Genomic DNA, 12,303 nt, shown 5'->3' on the forward strand with positions numbered 1-12,303 from the left:
CAATAACAAGCATCAGTCATTGCAACAGCTAACCAGCAGCAACAAAACTGTTAAATATCATACAATTGCAACGCGCACACACACACTCTCACACACCATACAACAGACAATCATGTAACAAATTTGTAAAAGTAGCAATTCATTCATAAATTTGTTTGTTGTAAAGAATAACAACATTTACCATGTTCGATGTGTGTATGTGCGTAAGTAAGTACAATGGGGCAGACAGTGGTCAAGAAGTCGAATGCAGCTGTTCGCAAATGCAAGGTAGGTCGATGGACATTAGGTAGTTCACTTTTAAGGGTATCCCCCTATATTGGAACACTACTCATTGCATAGAAATTCTGTCTATCAAAAATTATCAATATTGCCCCAAGTTTCCTGGTAGACTCTATATAATGAAACCTCCCAATATTCGGCACTTTTTTGCTAGTTTTCCAAACGAATTTGCTCTAATTCGTCTTTTTGGGATCTCATGTCATGTCAAATATTATATATAATGAAACCTCCCAATATTCGGCTTTTTTGCTAGTTTTCCAAACGAATTTGCTCTAATTTGACTTTTTGGGTTCTCATGGCATGTCAAATATTCCTACCAAAAGATATCAATATCGGTTTACGTTTTATGTATAGCTCTTATATAATGGTACCTACCGGGTTTCGATATTTTGAAGGCTAATTTGGTATACAGTATTCATGGAGGCTGACATTCATATATACAGAAAATTATTAAAATATGTTGTTAATTATTAATATATGTTTTATGTTTATGTTTTCACATACCTCCCAAATAAGGGTAGCGACTGTGTCAGTATTTTGAAGGTTTCAACGGCATTTCTCGTTATAAAATTGTCTACATATTTACGTTTACCTACTTTTGTGATTATCTATAGGTCCAAGTTTTATACAGCTTCAGTATAGTTGAATTTTAACCAAGAAGTGAATATAAACGACCCCCTTACAAATGTCCCGTTTTATTATGCCCTACACATCTATGTCGTAAGGCTTTATAGCTTTGTGTGGCCCAAGAACTTTGTGACGCCGCAATATATATCGGTATACTAAAAGGCGGGTCTAGCGTTTTAGTATACCGATCATCATATCTCGACTAGCTGTCTAGTTGTCCGCCTGTTTATTACAATTTGGAAACACTGCACAGGCCACGGTTATGGACCAATTGACACGAAATTTTGCACGTGGTCTAAGAAGACCAATATTGTTTTTGGTAAGGATCGGTTAATATTTAGGAGATGAAATATACAAAAACCTTTATTTTTGTCTGGTCACGATTGCGACCCGATCGTCATGAAATTTTGCACAGACCATGGAATAAGCATGACTGTTTTGACGAAAATCGCTCTAAATTTAGCGGATCGAATGTAACCAAACTTAACTTATCTTATCTTAGCGTATATATTTACTACTGAAAGACATAAACCGGAGAAGTTGATAGTATATTTAAGAAGAGTGGTTGACCTTTAAATTGATACCAATTATATTGTTGTATGTATTCGGATGTGAGAGTTGTACTTAAATACTTGCAGGTTTCTACGTGTTCTGATGAGGGGAAATGTAGCGCTGATTACTAGGAAATAATGCATGAGGTTTTATTTATGGTCAAATGGATTGAGATAGATCGCAAACATTTTGCATTGTCTGCAGGCGGACAATAGTTTAGAGTTCTTCAAACAGATTTTCAATAAATAGGACCAATATCGGCAGTATAACATAGCTCTTCGTCAATGCTCTTTGGCAAAAATATTAAGCATTTAATATTTATATTTATACCCTTCACCACACTGTGGTACAGGGTATTATGTCTTTGTGCATATGTTTGTAACAGGCAAGAGGAAACGAGATAGACACATGGTTCCTTTTGAGAATATGCATAGAATCACTTTTTAAGCCGATTTATGCATGTCCGTCTGTCCGCCTCTCCGTCTGTCTGTTCATGTTAAATTGTAAACAAAGTACAGGTCGCATTTATGATCCGAATTGGATGAAATTTGGCATAGGTCACTTATTTGGCCCATGGACGAACCCTATTGAAATTGGAAAGAATCGGTTCAGATTAAGATACAGCTCCCAGATATATTTTCGTCCGATTTTATATATATGGTGTACCAAAGTCCCTATATATCTTTCGATTTCCACGAAATTTGGTACAGCATACTGAATTAGGTCTAGAATGATGTGTGGTAAGTTTCCTTAAAATCGGTCCAGATTTAGATATAGCTGCCTCATATATTTTCGTCCGATTTTATGTAAATGGTGTACCGAAGACCCTATATATCTTTCGATTTGCACGAAATTTGGCATAGCGTACTGAACTGAGAGACGAATGATGAGTATTAAGTTTCATGAAAATCGGTCTAGATTTAGATATAGCTCCCATATATATTTTCGTCCGATAGATAAATGGTTCACCAAAGACCCCAAGGTAGGCCGATTGACAAAAAATTTGGCACAACGTACTGAAGTTAATATAATATAGTATATAGGTTTTAGATGTTAATGGTGCTTCAAAAATTCGACGTCTGTTAGTATTCATCTGTTAAATATATCCACAGTGGTGAAGGTTATCATATAGTCGGCCCCGTCCGACTTTACTACTTCCCTTACTGGTTTTGAGAGTAATTTAATGGCTATGCATGTCCGTCCGTCTGTCTGTCCATTTTAAATTGTAAACGAAGTGCAGGTCGCATTTATTATCCGAATGAGATGAATTTTGGCACAGATCAAGGACGAACCCTATTGAAATTGGTGAAATTTCATTGAAATCGGTGCAGATTTAGATATAGCTCCCATATATATATATATATATATATATATTCGTCCGATTTTTAGGGAATGGTGCACCAAAGAGTTAAATTTTAGCCGATTCTAGGATCAACTTGTCATTGTGTTTAAAACTTATAGTTAACAAAATATTTAAAAACATTTTGCTGAAAACAACTGATTTACTAGCATAATTTGAGTGATTCCTTTCCACTGTGCCTTGTTGCAAAGTTTTTATGCAAACTACCGCCGTTTTGTTTTGTTGCACTCAAAGTGTTAAAACTGTGGGTAGGTGTTAGCATTATTTTCCATGGCCTATCATACTTGTATATATGTATTTATGTTATGTTTTTTCTGCAATCAGATTATATGGCTGCTGGGTAATCCATCCAAATGCATTCGGGTCATACAAAGTTGTTTATTTAATTCGTTCAATAAAGTGAGCCACGTGGTTCAGATAACAACAACATGTTTTTTTAATTTTTTTTTGGTTTCTACAATCTAAACTTGGCTCAGTGATTAGCGGCTTCTGTAGTTTTTTTCTGAAGTGTGATTTTGAATTTTTCATTCATTAACAAAATTAATTCATTCATTCATAAAATTCATTCATAAAACAAAAAAACCCCACACTATGCGTTTAAAGGTTACCCAGTATTTAATTAAAAACAAAAATAAGTTTAGTTACGCCTAACTTCGAAGACATTCTCTTTAGAAACTTGACTGAATATCGTTCGGTTGGTTGGTTGCTTGCTTGGTATGTTTGTTTGGCAATTTGTAATATTGTTTGATGTCAGTTCGCTGTTTTTTTATGTTTATTATTTATTTTCAAACTTGAAACTCTTCTTACACCTACAGATTTCCGACGACATTGGAATTGTACGTCGTAATCACTGGAACAACATCCGCACGAGTCTAGATTAGGTTTTCATAGACGCATTATTATTATTGTTAATCATTTTTTTTTAATTTTACGTTTTTCGGTTTTAAAAAAACTGAAATAAAAAACTGGTGGCACTTAATGAATTTTTGGCGCTTTTACATTTTTGGCCGAAAAACCAACACGACAACAACAACATTGGACGCGTGCCTTAGATGACAGTTTTAAGATAAACAATCGGCTAATGTTGGCATTAGTAATCAGCTAACTGCATGTGGGCAGTTCGTACTTGAGATGATGATGAAAAAAATTCCAATTTTTTTTTTGTTTTGTAAAATTTGTTGGTGCACATAATTATAAATGTGTGTGCGAGTGTGTGTGTTTGTATGCGAGTTGTTTGTTGGCTGATTGGTTTCAGTAATATTACGAAGGTCATGTTTCATAGAGGTTAAGAACTTTTAGACAATTTGTGAATTGTTTATCAATGAAACCAGTTGCTATGAAAATTTAGGTTTCATAAATCAATTAAAGACTAGAATAGTTACGAGTATCAAAGTATATCCTACATACGCAAAGAGATTCTAAATTAACGATACGACGATTACTTAAAAATCGAATCTGCAAATACCTGTGATGAATTTCAATGAAATTATGCAAAACTAGATAAATCTACACCGGTATAAATTGTGTTAACATATATAAATATAATATTATAAAACTAAAATGTAAACTAATGTATATTTTTGCACACATATATTAATATTAATAAATTAAACTATTTGCTTCAAAGGCAAGATAATTGGTATTGGCCCACTGTGCCAAATTTTGGAGGCAGGCTGATGTCATTTGAAAGGTCATCGAATGAGCTCTTAGAACATGTTTCACTTTTATTCCCAAGTTAACCATAACTCCAAAAATTTGGCCATCATTTTAAAATACAAAGGGTATTTTTTTAAATTTGCCCACTGTGCCAAATTTTGGAGGCAGGTTTCTCTATGGCTGATGCCATTTGAAAGGCCATCGAAAGAGCTCTTAGAACAAGTTTCACTTTTATTCCCACGTCAACCATAACTCCCAAAATTTGGCCATTTTAAAATTCAAGGGGTGTTTTTTACTATTGGCCCACTGTGCCAAATTTTGGAGGCAGGTGCCTCTATGGCTGATGCCATTTGAAAGGTCATCGAAAGAGCTCTTAGAACATGTTTCACTTTTATTCCCAAGTCAACCATACCTCCCAAAATTTGGCCATTTTAAAATTCAAAGCGTATTTTTTTTTTAAATTTCCCACTGTGCCAAATTTTGGAGGCAGGTGCCTCTATGGCTGATGCCATTTGAAAGGCCATCGAAAGAGCTCTTAGAACAAGTTTCACTTTTATTCCCAAGTCAACCATAACACCCAAAATTTGGCCATTTTAAAATTCAAGGGGTGTTTTTTACTATTGGCCCACTGTGCCAAATTTTGGAGGCAGGGGTCTCTGTGGCTGATGCCATTCGAAAGGCCATCGGAAGAGCTCTTAGAACATGTTTCAAATCAAGTCCCAAGTCAAACATAACTCCCAAAATGTGGCCCTTTTAAATTTCTCTCTCTTTAACAGAGAATATATGCATGTTTCTATCTAAATATAATCTATTTGCGTACTCCAAAAGTTGTAAACCCACTTTTCTAATTATGACCAAAGTGGAATCTTTGGCCCATATTGGGTCATTTAACAATATATTCTTTAATAAATCAACGCCTGTGTTGAGTGGTCGTTAAAAAATATTTCTTAATACATCCACGCCTGTATTGAGGGGTTCTGAAAAAATATTTCTTAATACATCCACGCCTGTATTGAGGGGTTCTGAAAAAATATTTCTTAATACATCCACGCCTAGATGGTCGTTGCAAAAATATTTCTTAAAGAATCTATACCTATATTGGCCCTTGAAAAATGTTTCTTAAAGAATCTATACATATATCGGCCCTTGAAAAATATTCTTCATAAAACCCACGCCTTGATAAATATTCTTCACAAAACCAACGCCTAAATGGTCGCCTTATTACTCGAAAAAATTATCCTCAAAAAATTATTCTTTAAAAAATCAACGCCTTATATTATCATCGAAAAATTATTCTTTAAAAATACACGCCTTATATTATCCATCGAAAAATTATTCTTTAAAAAATACACGCCTTATGTTATCCTCGAAAACTTATTTTTTAAAAAATACACGCCTTATATTATCCTCGAAAAATGATCCTCGAAAAATTATTCTTTAAAAATCCACGACTTATATTATCTTCGAAAAATTATTCTTTACAAAATCCACGCCTTATATGGTTGTTGAAAAATATTCTATAAAATATCCATCCCTTAGATGGTCTTTGAAAATATATTCTTTAAGAAATCCATGCCTTAGATTGTATTTGAAAAGATATTCTTTAAAATATCCACTCCTTTATTGGTCCTTGAAAATATATTTCTTTAATAAATCCATGCCTTAGATTGTGTTTGAAAAGATTTTCTTTAAAATATCCACGCCTTTATTGGTCATTGAAACGATATTCTTTAATAAATCTATGCCTTAGATTCTATTTAAAAAGATTTTCTTTAAAATATCCACGCCTTTATTGGCCTTGAAAATATATTCTTTAATAAATCCATGCCTTAGATTGTTGTTGAAAAATGTGCTTTAAAATATCCACGCCTTTATTGTTTCGTTGCTTCTGTGGCACATACCGCCGTCTTGATGAACATATGCGTTGTCCAGATCAATACAATCGAACTTCTACAATAAAAAAAGAATTATTTATCTGTTGTTCACATAATCCATAACTGTTCCAACCTGATTTCCGAAAAAATTAATTCAAATGTCCCCACCGGGCCAAAGCACGCAAAAAACAGTCACACATTGAGGATGGAGTGGCTTCTCAACTGTACCTCTTGCCTGTTCCGAGCACCAGCAAATATGATTATTGACACAGGCATCGCCAAGTTGGAAATTGATGTCAGCGGTCAATATTATTTCGTTGGAATTCCGGATCATTTTCATTCGCCGAATGGACAGAACAAACCTTTAGTTTCTTCAACAGTTTTTCGTAAAAAGTAATTAATTTTGTGGATTCTATTTTTCTCCACTTTTAATTGTTTATCATTTTTATTGCTTTGGCGCAATTTATAATTGTCAAATGTCAATAACTAAAAGCTTCAAATAACATGTGTTTGTTATCGATTTCGATTCTATCGATAGTAATCATGTAATGACATATTCTCATGTACAGTTCACACTTCAGTGTTGGTCTATGTAGGAAATTTAAAGACTTTGCATAAATGATTACTTATTAAAAACATTTTAAGGCATATATAATTGAAAACATGAATAGAAAATGTTTTTCTTTTTACTATTTAATGAGTTTATACCCAATTTTTGGGTAAATACTCAAAATAGGGGTAACCTTTGTATAGGGGCTACCAGTAAACGTGGACCTACATACATAAAATTTTGCATGAACATTTTGTACCCAAAAAGAACACTCTGTGCAAAATTACAGCCAATTTGGCCTTAAAATGTGTCTAATAAGCTAAAAATACCTTAAATCGGGAGATACGGTTATATGGGGCTATATCAAAACTTGGACCCAGGGACCCCATGTGGGATTTCTATATTTGCTTTGACATTAGAAACATGTGTGCAAAATTTTGGCCGCCTATGTCAAGTTGTTCGGCAGTTAATAAGTTTATACCCAATTTTTGGGTAAAAACTCGGGTAGGCTGACTTCCAAAATGTATCTATGCAAGGTTTGTATACAATAATACTACAGTATTTAAACTTTGTACACATGCAAAGTTACCAAACGTTGCAACTATGAACACTGCAAACATTTACAATATTGAATGAATGTGATGCAATGTATCTTTATCCAATCAGCTGTTTTATAAAATAAACAAACATGGAAAGCGCGGCTGTGAAAATTTTATTTGAAAATTTTTGCATATTATCAGAATCTACAAGAGGAAACTCTGGGCAAACTTCGGTGCATTTAATAAAGTCAATTAAAAGAAAAAAAGTGTTTTAATACTACCCAAATAATTACAAAAAAGAAAGATTCCCAAAACTATAAACTTTTGGGATGTCATATCAAAAATGCCCGACGACGTATTTAGCAGCCACTTTAGAATGAATACCAACACTTTTAAGGTAAATAAATATGATTTTTAACATTAATTTTCGTTCAAGTTTAAAACATTTTTTGTTTCAGTCATTAGTACATATGCTACAACCATTTTGGCCAAAGCGCGATTATGGACGACCGTGTTTATCACTTACGAAATCCGTCTACATAACCCTTTGGAAACTAAGCAATCAAAACAGCTTTCGAGAACTAAGTGATAGATTTGGTATAGGAGCAGGAACGGCTTATAGGTCATTTAAGAAAACTATTAAAGTAATTTTGTTACTTAAAACGAAAGTCATCGTATTTCCATCGACAGAGATAAGTCAAAGAAAAACAATGGATCAGTTTGAGGCAAGCCGCGCACTTCCGTTCCCATTTGTAATTGGTTGCATCGACGGAACCCATATTCGAATATCCCAACCTATAAAGGACAGCATTAGTTATTACAATAGAAAGGGGACATACTCCTTAGTAGTGCAGGTAACTTTAGATACATATGAATATTTTCAGTTCTAATACATTTTAAAAGACTATTGTAGATAGTAATATGCGATTTATCGATGTTTTTGCTGGATATCCCGGAAGATGCCATGACGCGTCTGTTTGGAATAATAGCCCAATCAGAAAAGCTATTATCAATAATGAGATACGAATACTGCCGGAATGTCATCTTTTGGGTGACGGAGCTTATCCTTTGGAAACTTTTTTAATGACACCATATAAAGACAATGGATATCTCACACGAGAACAGAAAAGATTTAACTACGTGTTAAGTTCAACAAGAGTTTTTGTAGAGCAGGCATTTGGTATTTTGAAGAAAAAATTTCGAATATTAAATTATATTGAAATTCAAAATGTAGCTCTCGCAAAGCAAATTATCATGGCCTGTTGTGTACTTCATAATATTATAATAGAGAATGAGAAAACAACCGAGGAGGCTGTTGAATTCGTGGAACAATCCGACAATGGAAGTTTTTGTCCTTTAGCCGAAATCCAACGGGCTACTGCTTCCCAAAGAGACGAAGCTAAAAGGAAAAGAATAGAACTGACCACCCTTATTTCAGCTTAAATATATAATACTCATACATACTTATCTTCTATTGAACTTTTTTTGTTTTCCTGTGAATTTCAAAATAAAATTGCATTTATGTTTTTTAGTTTTTAAATTATATTTTATTAAAATAAAAAATCAGTTTTCAATGGTATTAACTAATACAAATAACTTAAAGTATTTCAGAGAACAATTCGATTTTAGGTACAATGAAAAATCAACTAACAAAATTAAATTCATTTTTGTACAGTAACTTATTAATCTCATCTTCTAAAGCATAGTATTTATTATTTTTTTTAATAATGTCACTTAAGAGAATACGCAAATTGCGCATCTCCGCCAGTTTCTGCTCTTCTATATCTAATTTCTTTTTTTCGATGTCAATTAAATTTTGTATTGATTGTTTGTCATCACTAGCCTGTTGTTTCAAAAATTCTAATATTTCACATTTTTTCTTTTTAATAGCGGGTTCTGGGGACGAAGCAATCACCTCGGGAATGTCATCCTGCGTGTCTCCTAAAATATCTTGGAGTGAACACTCTAAAGATGAGACTGGGACACAAATATCAGACCGGGAACCATAAACCTCGTCCATTTCTTCGAAGAATTCCCAAGTTGTGGCTGCTTCTCCTGATGTATTGTTGCGTTTTTTAATTCGCTTGTATGTCACACAAAAATTCAGGAACTTTCTGGTAATTTCATCCCGCGAGAAGGGAAAAGTATTATCGACTTCTTTAATTTCTCTCAAGACCTTTTCCCATAAAACAGTCCGCTTTTTGCGCTTTGCGCAGAAATCTGGTTCGTTGCGCAGTCGGGTAGTGAGGAGCAACTTTTTTTGATCGTGGTTCCACTTCTTTTCACTAAAAACGTTAAAAATACATTTATTTGTTATAAATATTAATTATTTTACTAAAATTATACTTACATTTGGGAATCTGACATTTTTATTTTGTCTAGATATTGCTTGTTGTGCATGTAAACAAATAATGCATCAACAATAAAACCGATGCCAGGTTGCTTTTTAACTGCGTTGCATATACGTGCCGTCGACATTTTGAAATATTATGCAATGCAACTATTTGACACTGTTGCATTATGAAACAGTATGCATTGTTCGAATGCAAAGCAACTGACATTTTGGAAGTCAGCTGTATTTACCCAAATTTTTACCCACGTCTTTAAAGTATCGTAAAACTATTCATTCTAAATCGATTTGATAACAGAAACCCGGAAATAGGGTGCAAGATGTTGTATTACCGATTCAATATAGTAAATACCCAAATAAATACCCACAAATGGGTATTTACCCAATTTACCGGGTATTTACCCAATTTACCGGGTATTTACCCTTTCGGTATTTACCCACTGCCCATCTCTATTTATTAAGGACATAAAACTACGGGATACGTTAATTAAAATGTTCATATGGGGTCTACGCCGAAATTTAAGTCAATATGGATAGATTTCACACCTAATTAGAATTGAAAATACTAAATTACACCCTTCAACCAAATCAGCGAAAAGTCTTATTTGGTATGTTCAAAGTCTTAGTCCAATTTGCCATCCTCATTGTGTGTAGTTTATTATATCGTTTTGTATCCGGGCAGCAATTTACCATGACAGAAGTAGCTCCTACATAACAGTCCCGATCAATTATAGGTATTTTAAATGTCCACCTTATGGTGTAGTGTATTTAAAGTTCGATTTGCTCGAATTTAAAGATTTTTTTAATTGTTATTGTAAAATAATAATGATTAGAAATATTTTCGAATTTGAAAGTTTTCCCGTAAAAAAGTTCGTGCGGAACTGGAACACTATGGACTTGCTAGATATTAGCCTAAACCAATAATGTACCAAAATAACTGACGAAAATTTCACAATCAATGTATAATTCTAATATTAATATTTTAAACTAAAATGTTCCATAACTTCTTTAGATATTTCTATTACATTTACTTATTTGGAAAGACGTAAAATATCGGCAAAAGACTGAATCTCTCTAAAACGCCAAATAAGGTAACATTTGAGCATCATAACACGAGCCTTCATTATTGAAACGCCTCCTCAATTTGTTTTCATGTTGTTGTTGCTCTGTTCAAGTAATCATTGTTATTTGTGGAGAAGAAGAAGAGTAAAGACTTCGCTTGGACCAATCATCATCACGATTGACATTCAGCTGGTTGTTATCTATTTCTTTAAGTTTTATTTGTTGTTGTTGTGACTGTTCCGAAAAAACATCTTTACGACAAGAAACCATTAAATTTTCTCCTTTTTTCCTCATTTGGTAATAATGTTTGGCCAACCAATTTTGGTGGTCTTTTAAAACTCACCAACAACAGCAGAAAAAACTCAACCTACGATTTTTCGTTTCATAAAAAATAACACAACAAATTTAATTCACAGTTTTTTTTTGCGTTTTGTTTTTGTTGTTGTTTTTGTCATACTGTCATTATTATGAAATTCAAATGGAACAATAACATAAGCAAATAATTTGACATTTGATTTATAAATGTCAGTTGTTGACAGTTGGCTACATATACTCGTATTGAGAGAGAAAACAAATGTTTTCAATGTAATTTATATATTCCGAAATGACGTTTTGTTGTTATTGTAGTATGCATATTACATCATCCGTTACAAGTAGATTTGATATAATCGGATTTAATATTACACCTTTTTGATGAATGGAACTTGGAACGGAAATTTGGGAAATTGAAAGAAAATCACCATGAGATCTTTGAACTAGAGCACACACGAAAACCTGTGTCATAGAGAGACCTATATGTTTATTAGCTGATTAGTTGAAAAAAGTTTAATATTACAAAAAACTAACCTCTTAATATTTATTCGAAAAAAGTGTAGGCTGTTGTTATATGCCTACATAGTGTGTGTATGTATGTCGTAGTTGTTTTGTAAGTTCTGTTTTTTGTTACCATTTTAAAAGCTTCTGTCCATTTCCATTTTAATTTGAACACACCGAAATCTATTTTAAATCATTTTGACATATGTCATATGTCGGTCGTACAATCTGCAACCTGTCTTAAAAGTTAAGACAAGCTTTCATGTTGGATTTTTGGGGCGCTTAAAAATAATAAAATTGTTAACACAATTACATGACAGAATCTAGAAAAAAACGCAAAAAGAAATACAAGACACCAAAATAAAAGTTCGTATTTATTAAAATATGTTTTCTGTTTGCGGTAAATAACTAGCCGGCGGCGGCTGCATTCTTGTCATGTTCCTGAAATTCATTTACAAGTCATAATTTTTATTAAATGATCAATAACTGGGTGAACAGAAAAAAATATTTAATTTTGTGTATTTTTTAATTGCTTATGCGATTGGCGACAAAATCTATTATAACTATGGTACAGTGATTCTTTAAATATTGTGTTCAAGAACTTTAAAAAAAAACTTTTTTAATATGGATGTTATGTCCTG

General features: G+C 33.1%; 1 protein-coding gene across 1 annotated transcript; it reads left to right on the plus strand.

Annotated features, from left to right (window-relative positions):
* Positions 1–216: 216 nt before the first annotated feature.
* On the plus strand, positions 217–8,880 carry LOC133336613 (putative nuclease HARBI1). The gene is made up of 5 exons (XM_061544894.1): positions 217–267; positions 7,639–7,670; positions 7,738–7,834; positions 7,896–8,291; positions 8,341–8,880. The coding sequence occupies exons 1-5, from the start codon at positions 217–219 to the stop codon at positions 8,878–8,880; spliced, it is 1,116 nt and encodes a 371-aa protein (XP_061400878.1).
* The last annotated feature ends 3,423 nt before the right edge of the window (positions 8,881–12,303 follow it).

The sequence above is a fragment of the Musca vetustissima genome, unplaced genomic scaffold (genome assembly GCF_032173495.1).
Source record: "Musca vetustissima isolate MV318-11 ecotype Yass unplaced genomic scaffold, APGP_CSIRO_Mvet_v1 utg7444, whole genome shotgun sequence".
Taxonomy (NCBI): Eukaryota; Metazoa; Arthropoda; class Insecta; order Diptera; family Muscidae; genus Musca; species Musca vetustissima.

Bases quoted from the DNA above. Each gene is read 5' to 3' on its own strand.
- LOC133336613 (XM_061544894.1), top strand. From the start codon at position 217: ATGGGGCAGACAGTGGTCAAGAAGTCGAATGCAGCTGTTCGCAAATGC. The intron at 268-7,638 runs GTAGGTCGATGG...GCATATTATCAG, and splicing joins CAGCTGTTCGCAAATGCAAG to AATCTACAAGAGGAAACTCT. The intron at 7,671-7,737 runs GTGCATTTAATA...ATTACAAAAAAG, and splicing joins GAAACTCTGGGCAAACTTCG to AAAGATTCCCAAAACTATAA.